The 23,233-nt window shown below is 42.0% G+C and overlaps 1 protein-coding gene and 1 pseudogene across 3 annotated transcripts; both read right to left on the reverse strand.

Moving 5' to 3' along the window:
* Positions 1-6,298: 6,298 nt before the first annotated feature.
* On the reverse strand, positions 6,299-11,906 carry LOC146699493 (putative C-type lectin domain family 20 member A). 3 transcript variants are annotated; one of them, XM_085472457.1, is made up of 6 exons: positions 11,718-11,906; positions 11,387-11,440; positions 10,070-10,426; positions 9,658-9,984; positions 6,834-6,931; positions 6,299-6,443 (listed from the first exon to the last, which is right to left on the reverse strand). In XM_085472457.1, exons 2-6 carry the CDS (start codon positions 11,421-11,423, stop codon positions 6,303-6,305), a joined length of 960 nt encoding a protein of 319 aa, XP_085328583.1. In that variant the 5' UTR covers positions 11,424-11,440; positions 11,718-11,906; the 3' UTR covers positions 6,299-6,302. The 3 variants fall into 3 exon arrangements, 2 of the variants coding, with proteins under 2 accessions (XP_085328583.1, XP_085328582.1); XM_085472456.1 differs by having other exon boundaries at positions 11,387-11,906; XR_014922844.1 differs by lacking the exon at positions 6,299-6,443 and having other exon boundaries at positions 6,870-6,931; positions 9,101-9,984; positions 11,387-11,906.
* Positions 11,907-18,272: 6,366 nt separating this feature from the next.
* LOC146699494 (uncharacterized) lies at positions 18,273-19,267 on the reverse strand (annotated as a pseudogene).
* Positions 19,268-23,233: the final 3,966 nt, after the last annotated feature.

Consider the following 23,233-nt stretch of genomic DNA (forward strand, 5'->3'; position numbering starts at 1 on the left):
ATATCAATAGACTTTATTGAATAGAGTTTACAATGAAGATGGATGCAGAGCCATGACTGTAGTTTACAGAATCAAACAGCAGCAGAGACATTTCTGAGACAGAAAAATGTATATTTAATATGATAATAGAGAGCATAAATGCGCGATTCACTGACATATACGGCATATCTACTGTTATATTGCTGGGTGCTCATTTGAACTATAAAGTATGAAGTCAAAAAGCTCAGACATCAGGCTGCTCTGAACCAGGGGCGGAGCGTGGGGGTGGCTTATTGGGCTTAAGCCCGGGTTGTTTTGTCAGAAGCCCGGGGTCTTTTGGAGTGTAATTTTTTCATAGTTAGATGCCTGGCTGACAACTGTATAAAACAAAAAGTACACACAATATTCGAAGCACATAGTGCACACTGTGGGAATTTACGACTGTGCGTGAATCCCCCCTGATATTGGTATGATCCGAGCTCAGGCACTAAGCGACTGAGCGAGGGGGCGGGGCAGCTGCTGCCTGTGAGTGCGCTGTTGGAGAAACGGAGCCAGCCATACTAAGGAGAGCTTAAGTTTGACCAGGTACCAAAGCAAATCATTCGTACTGTACAAATAATGTAAATATGACAGTGAATCATGAAAGATTGATATCAAACTGATCACTTGACCAATATTACGTTACTTGCTCTTCAAGTGAATCAACAAATGGCGAAATGAAAAGCCGAACAAATGCTATTTTTTTTTAGAGTCTTAGCTTACGTGTGTTTATTTCATATTTTCAGTTCTTACCCTCCCTGACTAAATTGGTTTCAGTTATGTACTGAAATATAAGAATGGACATTAGAGGGTTCTTTCAAAGAAAAAACTCAGGTAAATGTTATTTTATATATTATGCTTTGTATGTTGTTCAGTATATTTCTATGCAAAACAAGAGGGATTTCAGTACACAGCAGGATATTCACATTTGTAACCAGATATTTACATACACTTTAGGGAGAAAACATAAAACATTTTTACTGTACAACATCAATTTAGAGTAAACTTTTGTTTTAGATAAATATTGAAATATATTTTGAATTAGTTAAATGTCAGAATAAAGAGAGACAGAGCTTTCTGTTTTTTATCACTTTCATCAAATGTAGGAGTACATATACACTAAGTTTATTGTTAATAATTAAGAAAACTCCAGACGATTCCATTCTGAGCTGAAGAAGCTTCTGATAGGTTAGTAGAGTCCATGTGAGTAAATTGGTGGCACAGCTGTGGATGCATATAAGGCAAAACACAGAGCCTGTTTCTGTGACATGGGAAAATCAAGAGATGTCAACCAAAACACCAGGAAAAGAACTGTGGAGCTCCATAAGTGTGGCTCAGTTTGAATACAATTTGGTGCCATTTACAATTAAGAAATACAGACAGTTTCTCTCTTTACTCTTAAAGTTAACAAATATGTTTTTTATATTTATCAATCTAAAAAAATAAACATTTAGTCTGATTTGATGTTACAATTAAAAAAGTGTTTTTATCTGAAGAGTTTGTAAATATCTGGTTTCAACTGTATATTTGATGATTGTCAGCACAAAGAGAGAGAGAGAGGAACAGAGAGGGAGAGAGAGGAGAATGAGGACAGAACAGAGATGAACAAGAGCAGGTGAGACACACATGTTAGTCAAATGGTCGTTTACCAAAAGTATCGCCATATCATAGGTCCTCATGTATCTCGTACCTAGTGTTTCTTTTTAGGTTTGTTATTTTTCAAATTCTATATTTATTAAGTTATGCAGGCTTGTTTGCACAACTACTTTGGTAGAATTAAAAAAAAAATAAGTGTAGTGCAGGTCTATGATGATTTTTAGTGCTAGTATCATCTAGTTCTGATTCTGGTTCTGTCTTGGTTAAATCCCAAGTAGTCCTGACTTTGAACTGTTGTAGTCCTGTTTTAATTCTGGATCAGTTCTGGGTCTGGTTGAATTGGGGTTTAGTCCTCATGTCTTGATACAGCCCTGACCTTGTTCTGCCTTGCTGCTTAATTAAAAAAAACTAGTTTAAGGTGTCCTGCACATGTGATATATATATATATATTTGAGCAAAAGTCAAAACAGAGCCAATTAATCTTTCAGTCATTTCTAGCCCCCCCCCCCCCCCCCCAAAGGTTTACACGAATATGTATTTCGTTTACCGACCTAACAACGTTTTTTTCCCCAGACTTTGGAACGTTCTTATAACTTTAAGATTTGCGGATGGATGAAGCTGCCTTCTTTTGTGCCAATTACTGCCACCGTTTCCCTTTACGATGTGACTCCATGACACGTATGCTTCTGATGATAGTGCTTCTGATGAGTACAGACGCTGAAGGTACGTGGATTATCCTTTATTGCTGTTGCTTTGGTCGAAGGTAGAATAGAAAACGTCTTACATCTCTTATTTTAAATAAGAAGAAAACCCCTTTTTTTTAGTGAGCTGCCCGCGATCACCTTCGTTTTGGTATTTAATTTCTTCACTGTAGGTGATCACTTCGAGTTTCTACGCTAAACATCAATTGTAAATTATTATGTTTTAAAAATGTTTTTAAAAAATGTAAAAGTGTAGGATTGAGAGTCGTGTTTTGTTTTTATAACCCACTCCTGGCTAAGTACTCATCAGTAACTGTTTTTGATATGGGCGAGACGGACGGTTGCCCAGGGCGGCATCACGGGCATCGGCAAAAAAGTTGCTCGTACTCTGCCCCGACATCAGGGGCGGAGCGTGGGGGTGGCTTACGGGGCTTAAGCCCGGGTTGTTTTGTCAGAAGCCCGGGGTATTTTGGAGTGTAATTTTTTCATAGTTAGATGCCTGGCTGACAACTGTATAAAACAAAAAGTACACACAATATTCGAAGCACATAGTGCACACTGTGGGAATTTACGACTGTGCGTGAATCCCCCCCTGATATTGGTATGATCCAAGCTCAGGCACTAAGCGACTGAGCGAGGGGGCGGGGCAGCTGCTGCCCGTGAGTGCGCTGTTGGAGAGACGGAGCCAGCCATACTAAGGAGAGCTTAAGTTTGACCAGGTACCAAAGCAAATCATTCGTACTGTACAAATAATGTAAATATGACGGTGCATCACGAAAGATTGATATGAAACTGATCACTTGACCAATATTACGTTACTTGCTCTTCAAGTGAATCAACAAATGGCAAAATGAAAAGCCGAACAAATGCTATTTTTTTTAGAGTCTTAGCTTACGTGTGTTTATTTCATATTTTCAGTTCTTACCCTCCCCGACTAAATCGGTTTCAGTTATGTACTGAAACATAAGAATGGACATTAGAGGGTTCTTTCAAAGAAAAAACTCAGGTAAATGTTATTTTATATATTATGCTTTGTATGTTGTTCAGTATATTTCTATGCAAAACAAGAGGGATTTCAGTACACAGCAGGATATTCACATTTGTAACCAGATATTTACATACACTTTAGGGAGAAAACATAAAACATTTTTACTGTACAACATCAATTTAGAGTAAATTTTTGTTTTAGATAAATATTGAAATATATTTTGAATTAGTTAAATTTCAGAATAAAGAGAGACAGAGCTATTTTTATCACTTTCATCAAATTTAGGAGTACATGTACACTAAATTTATTGTTAATTAATAAGAAAACTCCAGACGATTCCATTCTGAGCTGAAGAAGCTTCTGATAGGTTAGTAGAGTCCATGAACAGAACTGTGGAGCTCCATAAGTGTGGCTCAAGTTTGAATACAATTTGGTGCCATTTGCAATTAAGAAATACAGACAGTTTCTCTCTTTACTCTTAAAGTTAACAAATATGTTTTTATATTTATCAATCTAAAAAAAATAAACATTTAGTCTGATTTGATGTTACAATTAAAAAAGTGTTTTTATCTGAAGAGTAAATATCTGGTTTCAACTGTATATTTGATGATTGTCAGCACAAAGAGGGAGAGAGAGGAGAACGAGGACAGAACAGATGAACAAGAGCAGGTGAGACACACATGTTAGTCAAATGGTTGTTTACCAAAAGTATCACCGTATCATAGGTCCTCATGTATCTCGTACCTAGTGTTTCTTTTTAGGTTTGTTATTTTTCAAATTCTGTATTTATTAAGTTCTGCAGGCTTGTTTGCACAACAAGGCTGAATAATTATATAAACTTTTCTCAATCTAAATAGTGTACTTTGGTAGAATTAAAAAAATAAGTGTAGTGCAGGTCTATGAAGATTTTTAGTGCTATCATCTAGTTCTGATTCTGGTTCTGTCTTGGTTAAGTCCTCAGTAGTCCTGATTTTGAACTGTTGTAGTCCTGTTTTTAATTCTGGATCAGTTCTGGGTCTGGTTGAATTGGGGTTTAGTCCTCGTGTCTTGATGCAGCCCTGACCTTGTTCTGCCTTGCTGCTTAATTAAAAAACTAGTTTAAGGTGTCCTGCACATGTGATATATATTTTTCCCTATATGAAGTCATTCTTTTTTGAACAGAGCCTATTAATCTTTCAGTCATTTCTACACCCCCCCCCCCCCCCCCCCCCCAAAAAAAAAAAAAAAAAAAATAAAATCCCACATGCATACTACTCTTTGGGCTAAGCCCCGGGTGTTTCAAATGTCTGGCTCCGCCTCTGCTCTGAACTAGAGATGGACCGATCCGATATTACGTATCGGTATCGGTCCGATACTGACCTAAATTACTGGATCGGATATCGGAGAAAAATAAAAAATGTAATCCGATCCATTAAATATCACGAAAGCACCTCACAAAACTTGCAACACGCCGTAACTCACCTCAGAACGTTAGCACTCGGAGCAGTATGCATCACGTGATAGAGCGGCTGTGGCATGCGGGACCTGTGGTCTGGATAGCATTTGGAGCTTCGCTAGCAACCCGGCATTTCATCTCCGACAAAGTTATCCCGAGAGAAGTAAAGCAAGTGTGTAAGTCCATCTCTGAATGTTTGTAAAGCATTCCTGCGTTAAGCTTAACGAGCGACTGCCTCTCGCTCTCCGGCTGCTACTTCAATCGTGAAACTGCTTAAATGATCAGCTGATCGGCTTTTCTGTCGCGAGTCCGTCTTTGTTTTTGGCCCACTTTGCACCAGAAAGAGGAAACCAGCGGCTGAACAACAGCAGCACGTTTAAGCTTGATCAGCTGTTGTTAGAATGTATTTAATATTACTTTCTACTCGAGGATCTTTTTCTACGTAGCTGACGCTGGTAACTGTGCAGGGGCGGATCTAGCAAAGTTTATCCAGGGGGGCCGATAGGGCATTAACTGGGAAAAGGGGGCACAAAGACATACTTTTCTTTCTTATTCTCATTTAAAATGTCTAGCTTTTAATAAATAATTATCTGACACACAAAGTTTTAATTTGATGTAAAATGAATAGAAGTCAATTACTGTATATAGTGACTATTAAGTCTAATATATATACCCTAGTAAGCTATAGTACTTTTTACTTTGGGAAGGTACCATCTGTGCAGTCTGCAATTTTGTTGAAGAAAGATGTTGAATCTATTTAATATTTCTTGAAAAATAATTGATTTCTGTGCATTTTTTTTCACACTGCATCAAATTAAGGTTGATTACGTCGATTAAGCATCATGAGGTGGCGCGTGAGGGGTGGTTCCCTATTTTTTATTTATTTATTTTTGTTGTTGCTGGGAGTTGGAACCCTATTAGTTAGGTTGCTTAATATTTACGCTAAGTACTCTTTAAAATACCAGAATAGGGAGGATGGTGTAGGTCTAAGTTTATTAGATTGATCAGTATTGCTGAACTATGAAATATTTTTTTTGTACACAGGTATAACAGAATAGCTTTAGTGTAGTTGTTGTTTTAAACTTGAGTATGAACTTGCAGACTTGCAAAATGCAGCAAGATATTTTAAAAAACAGTTTTGTTGATTAAAAAACACTATATCGGATTCATATCGGTATCGGCAGATATCCAAATTTATGATATCGGTATCGGTATCGGACATAAAAAAGTGGTATCGTGCCATCTCTACTCTGAACACTCAGTTTCACCTTTTTCTCCTCTTGAACTTTCATATGTAGAGACAGGATATCATGAACATTTATATCTGAGACACAGAAGGTCCGCCCACCCGCTCACCTGCAAACTTTAGCTTCACCAATCAGAAGAAACAAAGAGGCATAAAACAGCTCATCAGACACTCTGATCTGAGCTTAGGATAAAGAAGGATGATTTCCAACTGTCAGTCATGCAAAGCTACGCTGTTACAGTCCAGCAGTCAGAGTACAGAGATGGAAATAAGTTGAATTACACAGCAGATCATCTTTGGAACATCACCCAATAACGTTCAGACTAAACCGCCACAGTCTTCCTTCTCACTGTAAGCGGCTGTCTCCTCCTCTCTGTGGAAAACCTTCCCATCAGGCTGCGTCCTCCACCTCAGCTTCACCTCCTCAGTGACTCCTTGCTCCACCAGCTTCTCCCTCACCTGAAACACAGTTTTCACACATTAACAGAAGCTCCTCATTAATCAGCCGTTGTTTCTGTAGTGAGCAGAAAACGTTGTTGGTGCTGTTTCTGGGGGAAATGAACTAAATGAACTGGCTGGGGATGAAACTGAAGTCTGGAATTAGGCCTCATTGCCTGTCATTGGTTCACGTCGTCTCCTCACAGTAATCTGAAATTAAGTGACTTCTTCAAGTTACCAGTTAAAAAGGTTAAATAATACAAATGGATGGGATTGCATTAAACGAGCCCCGTATCTCTGCAGCTGTGTGCTGTCACGTGTCCCTGAACCTGCACAGACTCACTGCTCTCTATCATTTCACAGTAGTTATAGCGGTCTGTTCCTTGTATCGGGGCCCGTGTGACCTCTGACCTGCTGCAGGATGGATTCTTGCACTGTGGGGTCGTTCAGGTCTGCAGATCCCGCCCTCAGCTGAACCTTCACTGACCTCAAGGCTGAAGGTTTGACATCTGCAGAGAAAGAAAAGGGCCATTCAATTCAATTCAATTTTATTTATACATCACTAAATCACAACAACAGTCGCCTCAAGGCGCTTTATACTGTGCGGTAGACCCTATAGTAATACATATAGAGAAAAAACCAAGCAATCAAATGACCCCCTATGAATAAGCACTTTGGCGACAGTCAGAAGGAAAAACTTTTTCCCTTTTAACAGGAAGAAACCTCCAGCAGAACTCAGAGCTCAGGGAGGGGCGCAAATGGAAGAACGCAGTCTTACATATTTGTTTAATATGTGCGTTGAAGGACATATCCTGGTCAAAAATGACTCCAAGGTTCCTCACAGTGTTACTGGAGGCCAAGGTAATGCCATCCAGAGTAAGAATCTGCTTAGATACCATATTTCTAAGCTTTTCAGGGCCGAGTACAATAACCTCAGTTTGATCTGAATTAAGAAGCAGAAAGTTAGCGGCCATCCAGGTCTTTATGTCTTTAAGACATTCCTGCAGTGTAACTCATTGGTGTGTGTTATCTGGCTTCATGCACAGATAGAGCTGGGTGTCATCTGCATAGCAGTGTAAATGTATGCTATGTCTTCTAATGATGCTGCCTAAGGGAAGCATGTATAATGTAAAAGTGCTATATAAATAAAATTGATTTGATACTTTACTTAGGCAATCAAATTAAGATAGATTTTATGTTGTTGGTTTTAAAGAACTGGATGGATATTTTAATGTATTTTTTATTTCTATTTTTCAAGAGTTGGAGAAGTGCCCTTTTTTCATAACTTGGCCTACCCTTTTTAGTTTTGTTAATATTGGCAATAGTGAGAAGTACTATGGTTGGATTCAAATGTATTTAACATAGGGCATCTAATTAAGGTAAATGTCATGTTTTTAGTTGGTAGAATCTGATGAGCAATATTTTATTTTATTATTTTTTATTTTGTTTTTCAGTTTTCCTCCTGAGTGATTGCCACCTTAACGTGGTCAGGGGGTTTGTGTGCCTCAGTGACACTAAGATCTAGACCTGCAGAAGCTGAGCCTTCAGGGGGGACACCCAAGTTGGTCAGGTTTTAGGGTAGAGGTTTGACAAAGTGCAATCCAATTACATGACAAAAACAGTTATTCAGAGCACCCCACATTCGCCTCAGCTGCCACCATGTGCCCCCTTTACATTTCTGTCTGCCCCCTCATATATGCCTGTCTAGAACCAGCCCAGCACACCACCCCCTTGGCCTGTGCTTCGAGATTTCTGGTAGTTAGAATGACTCGGGGGTGTTGATTCATTTAAACTAACATAATCATCCTGCTGCAACCAGGTTTCTGTAAGGCAGAGTAAATCGATTTGTTGATCAATTATTAAGTCATGTACTAACAGAGACTTGGAGGAGAGAGACCTAATATTTAATAATCCACATTTCACTGTTTTACTCTTTGGTTCAGATGTGGATACTGTATTGTTCTTTCTTTGTGATTGTTTATGTTTAAGTTGTTTGTTTCTGGTTTTAGTTTGTTTTTTGTCTGTTTGGAAGCTGACACAGTCTCTATGGAGATGGGTTTTTGGGGGGGTAGCAGGAGGAGAGAAGCTGCAGAGAGGCGTGTAAGACTGCAACTCTGCTTCCTGGTCCCAACTCTGGATAGTCATATTTTGGGGGGTTTAATAAATTTGTCCATATTTCTAGAAATGAGAGCTGCTCCATCCAAAGTGGGATGGATGCCGTCTCTCCTAACAAGACCAGGTTTCCTCCAGAAGGTTTGCCAATTATCTATGAAGCCCACATCGTTTCTGGGACACCACTCAGACAGCCAGCAATTTAAGGAGAACATGCGGCTAAACATGTCACTCCTGGTCTGATTGGGGAGGGGACCAGAGAAAACTACAGAGTCCCACATTGTTTTGGCAAAGTTGCACACCGATTCAATATTGATTTTAGTGACCTCTGATTGGCGTAACCGGGTGTCATTACTGCCGACGTGAATTATGATCTTACTGAATTTACGTTTACCCTTAGCCAGCAGTTTTAAATTTCCTTCAATGTCGCCTGCTCTGGCCCCTGCCGGTGTCTCTAGCTTCACATGTCTGAGAACAGAATCACCAATTACCAGAGTTTGACCCCCGGCGGGTGTGTCGCCGAGTGGGGAAAAACGGTTAGACACATGAACGGGTTGGTGGTGTACCTGGGGCTTCTGTTTAGGACTATGCTTCCTCCTCACCGTGACCCAGCCGCCCTCTTTCCCCAGCTGCTTGGGGTCTGCCGGGGAACAGCTAGCGGGGCCTACGCTATCTTCGGCTGCACCAGCTACAGGGGCCTGGCTAGCTATGGGTGAATGAAGGGTGCGAAGCCGAGTCTCCAATTCAGTAATCCTGGCCTCCAGAGCTGCAAATATGCTACATTTGTTACAGATATCATTACTGCTAAAGGAGTAACTAAACATCTGACACAATGAGCAAGAAAGTGCAGGAGGGACAGGTGAAGTAGCCATGGTGCACGTGAAGATTATACTATGAAAACAGAAGTTATCTAAAGGTTTTTAATTAAATTGCTACGCAGATAAGCTACTCAACTACTACTTCCTGTTCCTGTGTTGAAACAGGAACAGGAAGTGATACTCTACCGCAGACAGAGCAAACACTAAATGACAGCGCCACCCAAAGCATCGGCAGTGCTGTGCCAAGAGTGTCCGGATGAGCCCAGGAGGACCAGACTGTGCAGAAACACAGAGGACAGACTCACCTCTGGAGCAGAGGAAGGGGCGTTGGTCACTACAGTTATGACTGTTGAAGGAGCCTGTTGATCCGACTATTGTGGCACAGTTTACGCTGTCATCAGGCTGCCCGGGCCCCCACGGCAGGTTGGAGGCTGTGCTCGAGTTTGACCACGTCCAGGATTTTCTGTACAGTCCAATCCAGGCTTGATAATGAGATGGCATCATAGAAGCGACCTGGCTGTTGTCCTGCGTGTTGGTGATGGTGCTCAGGTCTGTGTACGTCTGTCTGCAGTAAGACTGAGCATCAGACCAGGTCATTGAGTTCGTCACCAGGATGTGTTTGTTAGTCGCAGCTGAAACAAAAGATCAGACGGATTCAAACCTGCAGCTAAAATGTTCAGTTTGTCAAACCCTGGTACCAAAGTCTGAAACACTCACCGTCATAGCAGACAAAGACATAAGTAGCTGAGCACGGTCTTGTGGACCATGATCCAGATCCAGTTATTATCACACACTCATCAGTCCCTGGCTGTCCCGGTGACCACATGTTAAACCAGGATGACTGAACTGGACCAGTTTGAGACCATTTCCAGCCTTTGGAGAGTCCAATCCACGCCTCGGTGCTCCCCGCCCTTTTCTGGGCTTCCTGGATGAGAGCTGAGCTGTTAACGATGGCGAGGTCAATGTACTCATCTCTGCAGTATTGCTGAGCATCGTTCCAGGACTTCTGCAGGTCAACCAGGTGGAGCTGTCTGACTAACTGATCAGACTGAAGATGGCAGACCATCACGTAACCTGAGAGGACACGAGTCAGTCAGCGCGGTCACAGACTCACCTCAGCTCGACTATTTTAGTCATCAGGAGAATAAATTCTTTACATGCTACCACAACGCAAACTTTTTGTTGACATCTTTAAAGACGTGAATATATGTTAATATATGTGTCCTTCAAAGGATGTGTAACTCGTGTACTGGTTAAAAGCTGTTTTACGGTGCCTGTGGACACCTACACACTGGTTTCCTGCTCCAGGGCGAAACTCTCACATCAGCTTAAAAAGCTGCTTTAACAGTGCTAAGTTTGTTTTTCACTCTGGCCTTATTGCACATGTATTTGGACGATTTTTCCTCTTCAGTGTGCACAATGAAGGAAAACGACGTGTTAGTGGCTCTCAAAGCTGAACAACACGTGCACTAGGGCTGGGCCATATTATACCGTTCACGGTAATACCGGTACAATGTTAGGCAACGATAAGAAAATGAAATATCATGATAAATATTTTTGGTCATATCGCCCTGCTCTAACGTGCACACGGACGTGGTAAAAGCAGTCAGGATCTTTTTCAGCGAGCTGACGGGTTTGCAGCGTTTCAGGCTTTCAGTCAGATTTCTACACAGAAAATAAAATCAAGACGTGTTTTTCTCAGCAGTGCACACAAACAGCCACGTTCATGCACTGACTCTTCCCTCCTTTCTTTCTTTACTCTTTTACTTCACTTTATACAAACTCTTACAAACTACCGACCATTAGACTGTCAATCAAACTTCTAACTGGACCCAAAGAAACCTTTAGAAGTTTAGTTGACATGACAAAGGTCTTTGGAGATTGTACGAGTGTTTCTGTGACTGCTTGAAGCTCGTTTACAGACACCTTTAAAATAATCCCTATGGAGCAGTTCACTTTGTGCTTTCTTTGATTTTCTGATATCAAAAGTTTTATTCAAACTGTAAATGAGGCGACTGAGATGAGTTCACAGACCTGAGAGCAGCAGCAGGATCAGTCCACACCTCTTCATGACTGAGAGCTGAAAAACTGTGAAGACGTCCTCATGAATCTCATCTGCAGCTGCTCGTTCATTATTAATCATAACACTTAAAGCAGCATCAACAAAGAGGCAGCTGTCTCTGTCATTCACTCCATTTCTATCTATAATCTAATCATTCAAACAAAACTATCAAACATATTCAACATTTGAAACGTTCAACTTTAAAAATGTTGTCTTCCTTCAATTATCATCATTTTGTTTATTAGAATACCAGACAATGAATGTGTGAGATTATCAAATAAACCAAACATATGCAGAACATACCCGACACGATGAGACGTCTGTGCAGCTGTGACACAGTCAGAACTCTTCATCTGATATAAATGTCATCCTCGCTCCTCCTCCCACGTCCATCAGAGACTTTGTAAAAGTGGTTTTTTAGAAAGCAGCCCAGTGTTCATTAAAGTGCATTTGATTAAAGATGCTCAGAGTCGTTTAACTGAAGATGACTTATTCAAAGTTATTACAGATGCAAACAGACTGACATCTGCCCGACCACTTCAATGTTCCTTGAATAATCTAAAGAATTTGGAAAGAAAAGCATCTGATCTTCTTTAATTTTCTTGAAGATGTTTCATGCGAGAAGCTTCTTCAGTTTTAAGGTCGATTGGTGGTGAGTGCCAGATTTCCAAGCTCTATGGGAGTGTCCCCTAAGGGGGTCATGGACCCGCTATTGATCCTCTACCTAATCACATGGGCCAAGGTGTGAAAACGGGTTTGGGTCACAATCAGCCAAGATTTCGGGTGAGCTCACTGTGAAACTTAGCCCCACCCTATCATGTGATTTCCTGAGTTGAAATGGTTCATGATGTGAGCGGGCATTAAGGTGTCTAGGAAGGATCACCAAACTGGCTTATTGATGGCAGACAGTTGGTGTCGAAAGCCTCTGTTCAAAGAGGGTTGTTCATTGTGGACATAGATGGCTTCTTCACTTGTCTTTCAAACCATCTGTCTTCTCAGTCCAAATTTTGAACATTAGTGTCCTTGAAAGAGTGACCTTTGTCCTTTAGATGCAGATGGAGAGCCAAGTCCTGTCCCGCCAAGGTGGCTCTTCTATGTTGTGCCATGCCTTTATGAAATGGCTTTTTGGTGTCTCCAATATAGAGTTCTGAGGATTTTTGAGATCCCTTCCCAGACACCTTAAAGCCCACTTCTTAGAATACAATGACCTGGATGACTGAGAAACCTCAATTTTCCAGCTGACGTGGCAGGTCCGACTTAAAAACTCCCACTGGTTCAGAGGTAGCTGAGGCCTCCAGCTCAGCCTCTGGTTAGGCTCCGGGCAGTTTCTATGAAGGAGCCGGTTGAGCCTCACAAAACACATTTTCAACACAGTTGTTCAATAAAACATTATTTATATGCCCACAATCGGTGTGGCAGCAATTTTTCACACCAGCCTATTAATCAACCAAAGACCCAGACAGACTTTTAATTCATTTGAAAGCCTGATGCTTCGCCTCGTCCACCCCAGCTGTGAAACTCAGAAACCAGTCTTACTTGTTATCATCTATCGTCCACCTGGGCCTTACACAGAGTTTCTGTCTGATTTCTCAGACTTTATATCTAATTTAGTTCTGAGCTCAGATAAAATAATTATTGTGGGTGATTTTAACATCCATGTAGATGCTAAGAATGACAGCCTCAACATGGCATTTAATCTGTTATTAGACTCAATTGGTTTCTCTCAAAATGTAAAAGAACCCACCCACCACTTTAATCACACTCTAGATCTTGTTTTAACATATGGCATAGAAACTGAACATTTAACAGTGTTTCCTGAAAACCCTCTGCTGTCTGATCATTTCCTGATAACATTTACTTTTACAATAATTGATTACACAGCGGTGGAGAGTAGACTTTATCACAGTAGATGTCTTTCTGAAAGCGCTGTAACTAAGTTTAAGAATATAATCCACCCACTGTTATCATCTCCAATGCCCTGTACCAACATAGAGCAGAGCAGCTATCTGAACGCTACCCCAACAGAGGTCGATTATCTTGTTAATAATTTTACCTCCTCACTGCGTACGACTCTGGATACTGTAGCTCCTGTGAAAACTAAGGTCTCTAATCAGAAGTACCTGACTCCGTGGTATAATGTTACCCTGGAAGTGGTTTTATACTGGAACAGGTAAATCAACCTTCACAAACTGGGGCACAGGCGAGCCTGGTGTGGGGAAGTGTGTGACGGTATCTGCATTGGGATTCTGGTCGACCAGAGACTGTTCAGAAGAGAAGCACTTCATCTGTTACAGCGGTGAGTGGCATCGGCACCTAAAAGCACCACGACGAAGGAACAATAGTCTCTCAGATAGATAGATATATTTATATATTTATATTATTATGTACAACTAAAACACATTTAGTCGAAGAAAAGATATCATGATCAGCATTTCTTAAAAATATCAGTTTGTAGTTTAAAAAAGGCGAATGTTGTTGGTGAACATTTCCAGCCTGTGCTCTGACTCTGTCTGCTCGTTTCTCTTCCAGGTGATGCTGGCCGTTACATCCTGGTGCAGGACTCGAGGAGCTTTCATGGCGCTCGGTCCTACTGCAGGGACAGGTACACAGACCTGAGCACCGTCAACAGTGTGGTGAACAACACGGAGATCGTGACTCTGCTGGCGTCACACATGTATGATAGTTATTCAGTGAATGGAAATAGATGGCTGATTCCCTCTTTGTCATATGCCTGGATTGGTTTGAGCAACAGCTGGGAGTGGTCCGATGGCAGCGACATCCAGCTCCTGCCTCTGACTTTGCAATCAGGAGATGGGGACTGTGTGATGGTGGACCAATCATCATCATCGTGGCTTTTCCAGCCAAACTGGGGCACAGGCTTTTTAGGATCTCGACCTTTCTGACTTTGATAACATGTCGTATTTCAAACAAGCGGGAAGAAAATGTCCAAATACACAACTGTTAAACATGTCACTGAGATCAGTGGAGACAAGTTTGACAGTTGTGTGTCTTTGCTGATGAGATACATCACTGGGGAAGAATGAAATTCAATCATCCTGTGCTGGTTAGAAATCAGTCACTGTGTCTTTATCAGGTTATAACGCTTTCTCTCTACACTGTCAATAATCAGTCTCAGTGACTGATTAATGAGGAGCTTCTGTTAATGTGTGAAAACTGTGTTTCAGGTGAGGGAGAAGCTGGTGGAGCAAGGAGTCACTGAGGAGGTGAAGCTGAGGTGGAGGACGCAGCCTGATGGGAAGGTTTTCCACAGAGAGGAGGAGACAGCCGCTTACAGTGAGAAGGAAGACTGTGGCGGTTTAGTCTGCACACCAGGAAGTGACATCATCTGCTTTTACACTCAGCTCTCTCTTCATAATAAATATTATAAAATGTATTTAAACCAATTTATTATTGTTTTTTTAACATCTCCACATGTAACTGAGTTACATGTTTAAATGGAGCCTCGTTTGCTCTCACTCTGGTCATTTTCTTGCATAAACAAAAACACAGTGAGGACTGAAATATGATCATCTTTATTTGGAAGAGAAGCATCCAGTCTGCTGAACTGGAAACAGTTAAAATCATCCACATAATAAACATCTGCTCCTAAATCCTCTCTCAGAAAAGCTTCGTACATCATGTAAAGCCAGACGTAGGCTGAAAGTGTTCATTCAGGTTTATTTGTTTAAAGATATCAGGAGTATTTTCTTAATGCAAAAATCGGCCTTATTCAAATTCATCTGAGAAGCAAACTCAAACTGACCTCCATCAACCACCACATGGTGAGTGAGCTGTGAAACCATGAAGCCAGACTGAGGTCATAAACAGTAAACATTGCTCATGTATTCATCCTCTCTGACTTTCTTCTGCAGTTTTAGTCTGTAAGTGTAATAAAGCTTTTCTCACAGCATCAAACCTTGAACATGTCTGCTGCATCAGGTCTCAGGTTTGTGTCTTCATTTGAATGTGAAGCAGAGTTTTGCATGCGATCACTGTGTTTGCATGGCTGCGTCACCGCCTCAGTGATATCTGAGTGAAGCTGTAACCATTATAATTCTGGAAAGGGCGGAAAAGCTCAACTGCTCACACACCAGCGGATATCTTTCATTCAAAATGTCATTTTAAACATATCCAACACATATATTTAGTAATAGTTCCTCACTGTTTGTTAAAACTGCAAATGTAACAGTTGGATTCAGCAGTTATTGTGAAAATGTAAACCACATGATCAGCAATGATGTGCAAATCAATGAAATGAAATCCAGCTGTGCTGGAGCAGAGATTTAATTTCATTTAAGATTTACTTTCCAATTAAATCTATGATTACTTCAAAAACAGTTGGAAAGCAGCACTTTAGGGTTCAATACCCACTAGGGCCAGGTGTTACCTTTCTGCCCTTCCTCTGTGGTGGTTAGCCTTTGGTGAAATCATTCAGGGGTTTGACAGGTTTTGGTCAGTCCTTCACAAACTGTCGATAGTACCCTACAAAGCCTAGAAAAGACTTGAGCTCACTGAGTGTCTGGGGTCATGGCCAGGTTCTGAGAGCTCTGAGCTTCTCGGGATCAGTCTCTACAACTTTGCTAGAAACAATGTGTCTCAAGTATCGCACTGAACTTTGGGAAAAGGAGCACTTTTGGGGAGAAAGGTTCAACCCATATTCTCCCACTTGCTGAATGACATGTAGAAGCCTGGTTTCACGTTCCTGCAAAGAACTAGAGAACACAATGATGTTGTAACCCAGTGAGTTTACATGACTCAGTAATGCAATACAACATTGTTATTGTTAATTGTGATTCATCATTATTCTGTTAATCACTGAGTTGAGCTAAAGTAAATCAATAATAACAGATAAATAATATAAATATGAAATAAAACCCCAAAGAGTTTATTTAACACCCCTACTGGTTAGGAAGGAACAAGCCCCGCCTTCCCCGGCTCTGCACCGTCACATGTGCTCAGACACAGAAGCTGTGTCCCAAAACGTCGGCCGCATCCTTCGGAGGACCCGGCCTTCGCGGTCTACGTGGGCCGGGTCCTTCGAAGACCGAGAAGGCTGGAAGTGCGAGGCCGTGAAATGGGACGGTCTAGCCTTCAGATTAGCGTCAGCGCTGTCTCGGTGGAGTTTAATAAACTCGGCCGTCTGCTCCTTGCTGTCTAAAATATAACAGGACACTGGAGTAAACTCTCGACTGTCTCACACTTCTGTTTAATCAGTTTTCTGTTTGACGTTTATTCAGCTGTGTGAAAATCCCGGAGGAACCCACCGGATGGATTAATAAAGTTTTATTTAATCTAATAATCTAATAACTTTGATCTCAGCCAAACGATTTACTCCGGAACAAATAAAACACAGAAAAAAGGAAAGTTCTCCGAGTGACTTCAATATCATGTTTAACCTGAGTAGCGACAGAGCGGGGGTCTGAAAACGATGAAGCCGGGAGTCCGCTGCTCTCGCCGGCTGGAGTGACCATTGAACCCCCCGGCTTGCTATCGAGCTGGTGGGTAACAGACGTCTCCGAAAACGTCGGCGCACTTTTGCAAATATGCGATGTCTTGATAAACCGAGCAGATATTTGAAGTTTACACAGCAACTTTCTCGCCTGAAAATATGCTAAAAGTTTATTTTGTGACCCAGAAAGATTAATAAGAGTAATTTTAAAACTTAGTAGCAGCTGCTATTGTTGGAAACTGAAATTTGGCTGGGCCGCGCTATGAATTCTGGGATATGGTGGACCATGAAGGACACACAGAAACAGTTCATAACTTCAACTCATTCATGTCACCTAAAAGGTAAACCTGTTTCTCCATCACAGCTCTGATGATTCAGTAAGGACATCTGCTGGTTTCATCTTCATGTTTCCCTCTCACCACACATCCAACCGACATCATGACCAGCAGCTTTACAGCTGTGGTTCCAGCCAACATCAGATCGATCAGTTTCATGACTGAAAGAGCAAAAGGAGAGGGAGGGGAGAGGATGAAAGAAGAAGAGGCAGCTGTGCAGCAAAGACAGAATAACTCCAGCTTTGTGTCTTTTTCATTGTAGCGCGTAATATTACATAATATAATAATTTCTCTGAATACGAGACGATTCCGTTTTTTACGGGATGTTTCCCACTTCCCACTCTAATAATTAACCTTATGAACAAAATAAAGTTCAACATCAGTAACATAGCACCACCCAGCTGTATAGAAACTCCGTCATGCTAGCTACTACGCAGTACGAAAAAGTCAGCATAACGAAAATAAACTCCACCTAAACTTGGTTCATATCTGACCCAGATAGACTGCAGGTCGTAACTTCTTACCTGAAGTTCAGTTCACCTGACACTCGGACCGGCGGCCGCCTCGGGTCTCTCCTCCCTCCTCCACCTGCTGCCTCCACCACTTGCTAATGTTACTGAATCTGTGGAAGCTCCGCGATGCCACCACACGAAGTAACGAGTAACGAGCCTATCTAAATCCCAGTAATGACTAACGCGTTCCTGATTTTGGCATAATAACTAGTTACCGTGCTCGTTACCACAATAATAACGTAGTTACTGTAACGCGTTACTTAATAACGCGTTAGTCCCAACACTGTTAATGAGTCGCAGCAATGCAAAGAAACACTGAATCATTTTAACCAACATCAAAGCTGTCACAGAAATAAGAATATATCCATGTGTTTGAATAAAAACAGACTGGGTGTTTTCTCACAGCTGAAACTAAAGCAAGAAGCAAAAGGAAGCTGAAACGGTGCCTCCAAACACACTGACAGAACTTTGTGGGCTTGATTTAAGACTCCCTGATTGCAGACGGATCAATAACAGGCTGCACTTGTGTTAGACTCAATTTTAACCACCTAAACTTTTAACATCATGCAGCTGTTTGACGGAGAAGAAAATCTGAGAGAAACTGATCACACCAACCTGCCTCTGCCTCCACCTGCAGGCTGTGTGGCTCAGAGACAGTCTCCATGTTGGTCTTCAGAGCACAGGTGTAGCTCCCAGAGTCCTCTGCAGTCAGGATGAGAAGGAGGGAGGGGCCAGTGTCTGAGAGGGCGTGGCCATCTTTGAACCACGTGACCTCCAGTTGGTGGAAAGTGCAGAGCAGTGTGACGGTTTCACCTCTGCTCAACTTTTTGATTATTCTCATTTTAGACGAATCTAAAATCAAAGTGTTCATTAGTTTTAATAAACAGTCGTTAATATTAAAGATTAATATTTGTGTCAGAACCAGGACATTTTTCTCTCACCATCAACTCTGACAGTCACTCCTGTCTGGTTAGTAAAACGTCCTTCACGATGATCAGCTTCCATCCTGAAGCGAAAGCTTGCGTTGTCTCTCTGCTGAACATCTCTGATCTGTAAAGTTTGTCTTCTTGTCTCCCAGATATTGATAACGAGGATCGATGTTTGCTGAGTCACTGTCACACACAGACGGAGTGTTAGTGTAGCAGTACCGGTGGTTCTGACACCAGAGGACTCTGACGATCTTTGGTGGAACTTCTGTTTGATTCACTTTGAAAGACTTCAGAGGTGTGAAGGTGCAGCGGAGCGTGGCAGTGGATCCTCTGACATCACAGGTAGACCTGAGAGGATAGATCACAGTTTGACCCACAGCACCTAAAGAAGAGCAAACACAGAGCTGAGATCCGAACACAGTGACTCAGTTCACAGACAGAAAATACAGACTGCTGTGTGTGAAGCTCTAAAACAAAGTTTCCGAAACGTAAAGAAGTCGGGCTGCCAGGAAGAAAGGTTTGACGTGAAAACACAAGCAGCTACAATAAGACACATAAAAATGTTAAACACGTCTTACCTGCCAGCAGGAACAGGAGCCCACAGACTGTTTTTGTCCCAAACTGCCATCCTTACGTTTTAATGAGCCCACTGAATGACGACTTCTTTAAACGTGTGGTCAGCAGTGCTGATGAAGACACTGACTGACACACTGGGTTTGATTTCTTTGCGATCAGCTCTGAACCTCATTTTCTTTTACCTCTTAATAGAAAACATTGAAATTTCCTATTTGTCGCAACATTTCATCAAAATGACCAAACAGTGGAAAAATGCTGCTGATGTGCCTCTCACCTCCCCCTCTCCAATCTGCTGTTTTTCACTGTAAACATCAGATTTAATGCTTCTGTTGAGCTCTGGTGAAAAACCACGCTGAACATCAGCATCACAGTATAACAGTCTGTGAAAGGATCTGTGGTACCCTGGATGTTTGACCTGCTTTCTGATCTTTCATTGGACAAAGCTTGAAAAGTGCATGTTTGTTATCATGTGTGATGTGCTCTTATTTTTAACCTACATGTGATACGTGGACCATCCTCGACTCTTTCCATCATCAGACTGTGAACGCTGATGATGCTTTCCTGGGAATGTCTGCTGGATCCTCAGCTCGCCCTGTTAGCTGAAACACCGGGTTGTGACATGTGGGAGTCAGGATGTGATTGCTGTCAGTTTGTTGCCAACAGGCTGCAATCGTTCTTCTAATTTCGTCACTCCGGCTTTTGCCATGTTTGATTTATGCAACAGGTTTTTTTTGTTGCACATATTTCTTTCTTTTCTACGTCAACGTCACGCGATTCAATTCAGCTTTATTTACATAGCGCAAAATCACAACAAATGTTGCCTCGAGGCGCTCATATTGTAAGGTGAAGACCCTGCATTAACAAAGACAACAGAGAAAACACAAATGTTTCCTCTGAGCTGCGCGCATGCAAAACCTGCTGACGCAGTCTCCGCGCACAAACAATCCAACCTTCATTCAAATTGAAATCAATACGTAACAATTCATTTGAGGAGTGACGGTGGTGAGAGAGAGCGAGGTTTTAGATGTGAGAGATTTGTGACGTTTAGCGTGTTTGGAGTGTGTAGTTAATGTGTTGTTTTGTGGATAGTTTTAGTTTGTGTGTCAGAACAATGAGGCGGCTGCTGAATGTTGCAGTTCTGCCAAAAAGCCACCAAAGGCAGATTAAAGTGTAAACGCAGGTGGAAGCAGGAGCAGTGCTACACCTGCTGCTGTCAGGCCTGCAGGGATCAGGCTGTGATTTTCTCCTTTGTAGTGGACACAAATAATTTGCGTGACTCATATTTGATGCAGAACACCTGATTGTTCTGTAAATAGTTTGAAATGGTTATAAAAACTGCCTCGGCTGCATTTTTAGGTAAACAGCTGCAACTTTGTTGTTTGCAAAACTCTTTTTTGAAGAATTAACTAGTAACTATAATTAATTACTTTTTCAAAATAACTTGCCCAACATTGGTAATTAAATAGTGTATTTTGCAGACAAAGAGTTCCAGGACTGTCTCCCAGACCACAGCAGGAGCTTCACACAGACTCGTTATACAAGTCAGAGCATGAAAAAATATTGTTTTCAAAATTGGGGTTTAAGTAATTTTCACTTCCAATTTGGTGTTAATATACTGCACAGGTCATGGACAAGATGTTTGCACTTTTCACTGTAAGTGGGCTAATGCACTTAATTAGAGCTACAGCGGAACCCCGATTTGTTCCCGAGGGTCGAAGCACCCATCGCGCGTTCTGAGTGAGGCGATGCTGAACGATAGGCTGTAGGCTAATTGCTAACTAGAACAACAATAAATCGTTCAAGTGGAACAGCGAAACGCAAGTACGGAAGCCAAGGGGTTGTCACGTGATTCAGAAGACATTGTGGGCATTGGAGGCTCAGCCAATCAGAGCCAGCGGATTTCGTTACGTGGGCATTTTGCCGTAACACGGGCAGAAATATCGCCGTTCAGCGCCTTCATAACTTGAATTTTTCATGAAACGGGGTATTTGTAAGTTCCAGTGTATTCTAACAGAAATACTTTAACAGAAGAATTAAACTGCACACGTCTGATGTTACTCACAGTGGTCCAAGGCACCGCTCAGGGTGTTTGTGTGTTTGCGCAGACACATGAAAAATTACAGGCAACATTGCATACGATCCCCACTGCTTTAGCAACAGTGGGAAGGAAAAACTCCCTTTTAACAGGAAGAAACCTCCGGCAGAACCATGGTCAGGGAGGGGCGGGGCCATCTGCTGTGATTGGTTGGGGTGAGAGAAGGAAGACAGGATAAAGACATGCTGTGGAAGAGAGACAGAGATTCAGTGAGGACTAGGTGTTACAGTCCCTGATAATGCTTGTTTAGATGGAGAGGCTCTTGAGGGACGGCTGTTATGAGGAGGAAAGCCCAGAAACTTTGCCAGCAGCACGCATCGTTGTGTGCCTCAACTGCCGGTCTTTTACCCAGGCTAATCTGCCATTTTCCTTCCTTGGTTAGGTTTAGGGATTAGAGATCTGATCTAGATTATCATTTTAAATTTGGGACACATCATCAGCAGTGGACCTTGGATTCATCGGGTGTTTCGGCCATTATCACTAGAATCCCTCATCCGAGGAGGCCCTGCCAGGGTTGGTCAGGCCCTGGAGTGTCAGTGGTTTATGTTAACTTATTATTTCTCTCCTTCTTTCTTCTGTTTAGTTTCCTACAGTTTATTTTCTATCTATTATTATTACAAATAATACTCACCTGTTTAGCATTTATGGAGCCTCACTTCTTCAAAGGGATAGAAAAGGTGATCGAGAGAAGTAAGACAAAAGGGACAAGATAGGAGAGAGCAGAGAGGAGAGCTGGAAGGGGGGCGCCCGATCTGGCTTCCCACACCTCCCCGCCGGATCCGGCTGTACGCTCTTCCTCCCCACTGCCTCCCAGATAAGGGAAGAAGAGCGGAGAATTTCTTTTCTCTCGTGGTTAGCTGGCAGAGTGATGTCAGCCCTTTTTAACCATAGCCAGTGACTGGTCCTCTCAGCAGTGTTAGCTAGCTCTCTTATAGCCTGCCGTTGCGCCTGTCCTCTGATCCCAGTCTCTAAGCAGCTTTGCTGTTGTACTGGCAACAAAGCCCCTGCACCCCACCTCCACCGGGTGCACCTTGATCTTCCAGCCTCTGCGAATGGTACTCATGGCCGTTGGTCAATGGTCTTTGATCAGTGGGTTTTGGTCAGTGGTTGTTGATCAATGGTCATGAGAATTTGCATAATTATGATTAAGGACCTGACCTCCCAGCCCATTGTTCCTTCAGTGGGCTGGTTTCAGTCATTATGCAAATGAACTGTTTATAAGATTGAGACCTGCAGTCAGCTGAGACTGAAGACGTCACCTGATGATGACGAAACATTTCTCCCACAAAACGCTACGTCCAGATGAACAGAATCAACTTCTGGAGATTTACTTACCTGGATGATTGAGATGCATCAAGACGTTATGTCTTCTAACGATACTGCCTAAGGGAAGCATGTGTAATGTAAATTTCTCTACTTACTGATGATGTCAGCCTTTATTGATTTCATTGTCATCTGCATATACACACATGATCACACAGCCACAGTACTTTTTTCTTTCATTAATGTAGTTTTACTATGCATGTTGCACTTTGATGTATAATGGAAACAAAGTCTCCTGATTCTGACACAAATCGTTAATATTAGCAAGCGTTCAGTAAAACTAATGAAGACTGAGAATAATCCGCTCCAGTGGTGATAAAAACCGTCACACTGCTCTGTGCTTCAGCCTTCCACCAACTGGAGGTCACAGGCTCACAGATGGCCACGCCCTCTCTGAAGCTCCTCCCTCATTGCGAGGAATATATTTATTAGGACATAAGTTTGATGTAATTTTAATGAAGAGTTCCTCAGAGACGCTGCTGAAGCTGTGGGTGCTTTGACACCATTTCTGTTTCAACATGAGGTCAGATTTTTCTAGAACTCACCTTCAGTCCAAAGTTTTTCATGTTTGTGGGTGAAAACAGAAACCGAACACGTGTA

Source organism: Copadichromis virginalis, linkage group LG11 (genome assembly GCF_057382275.1).
Source record: "Copadichromis virginalis isolate Kocher_CV1m ecotype Utaka linkage group LG11, C_Virginalis_male_GT1.1, whole genome shotgun sequence".
In the NCBI taxonomy this organism is placed as follows: domain Eukaryota; kingdom Metazoa; phylum Chordata; class Actinopteri; order Cichliformes; family Cichlidae; genus Copadichromis; species Copadichromis virginalis.

Coding starts and splice junctions, on each gene's coding strand:
- LOC146699493 (XM_085472456.1), bottom strand. CDS start 11,495: ATGATTAATAATGAACGAGCAGCTGCAGATGAGATTCATGAGGACGTC. Junction 9,985..10,069: donor TGTCTTTGTCTGCTATGACG/GTGAGTGTTTCA, acceptor CTTTTGTTTCAG/CTGCGACTAACAAACACATC. Junction 6,444..6,833: donor AAGAATCCATCCTGCAGCAG/GTCAGAGGTCAC, acceptor ACTGTGTTTCAG/GTGAGGGAGAAGCTGGTGGA.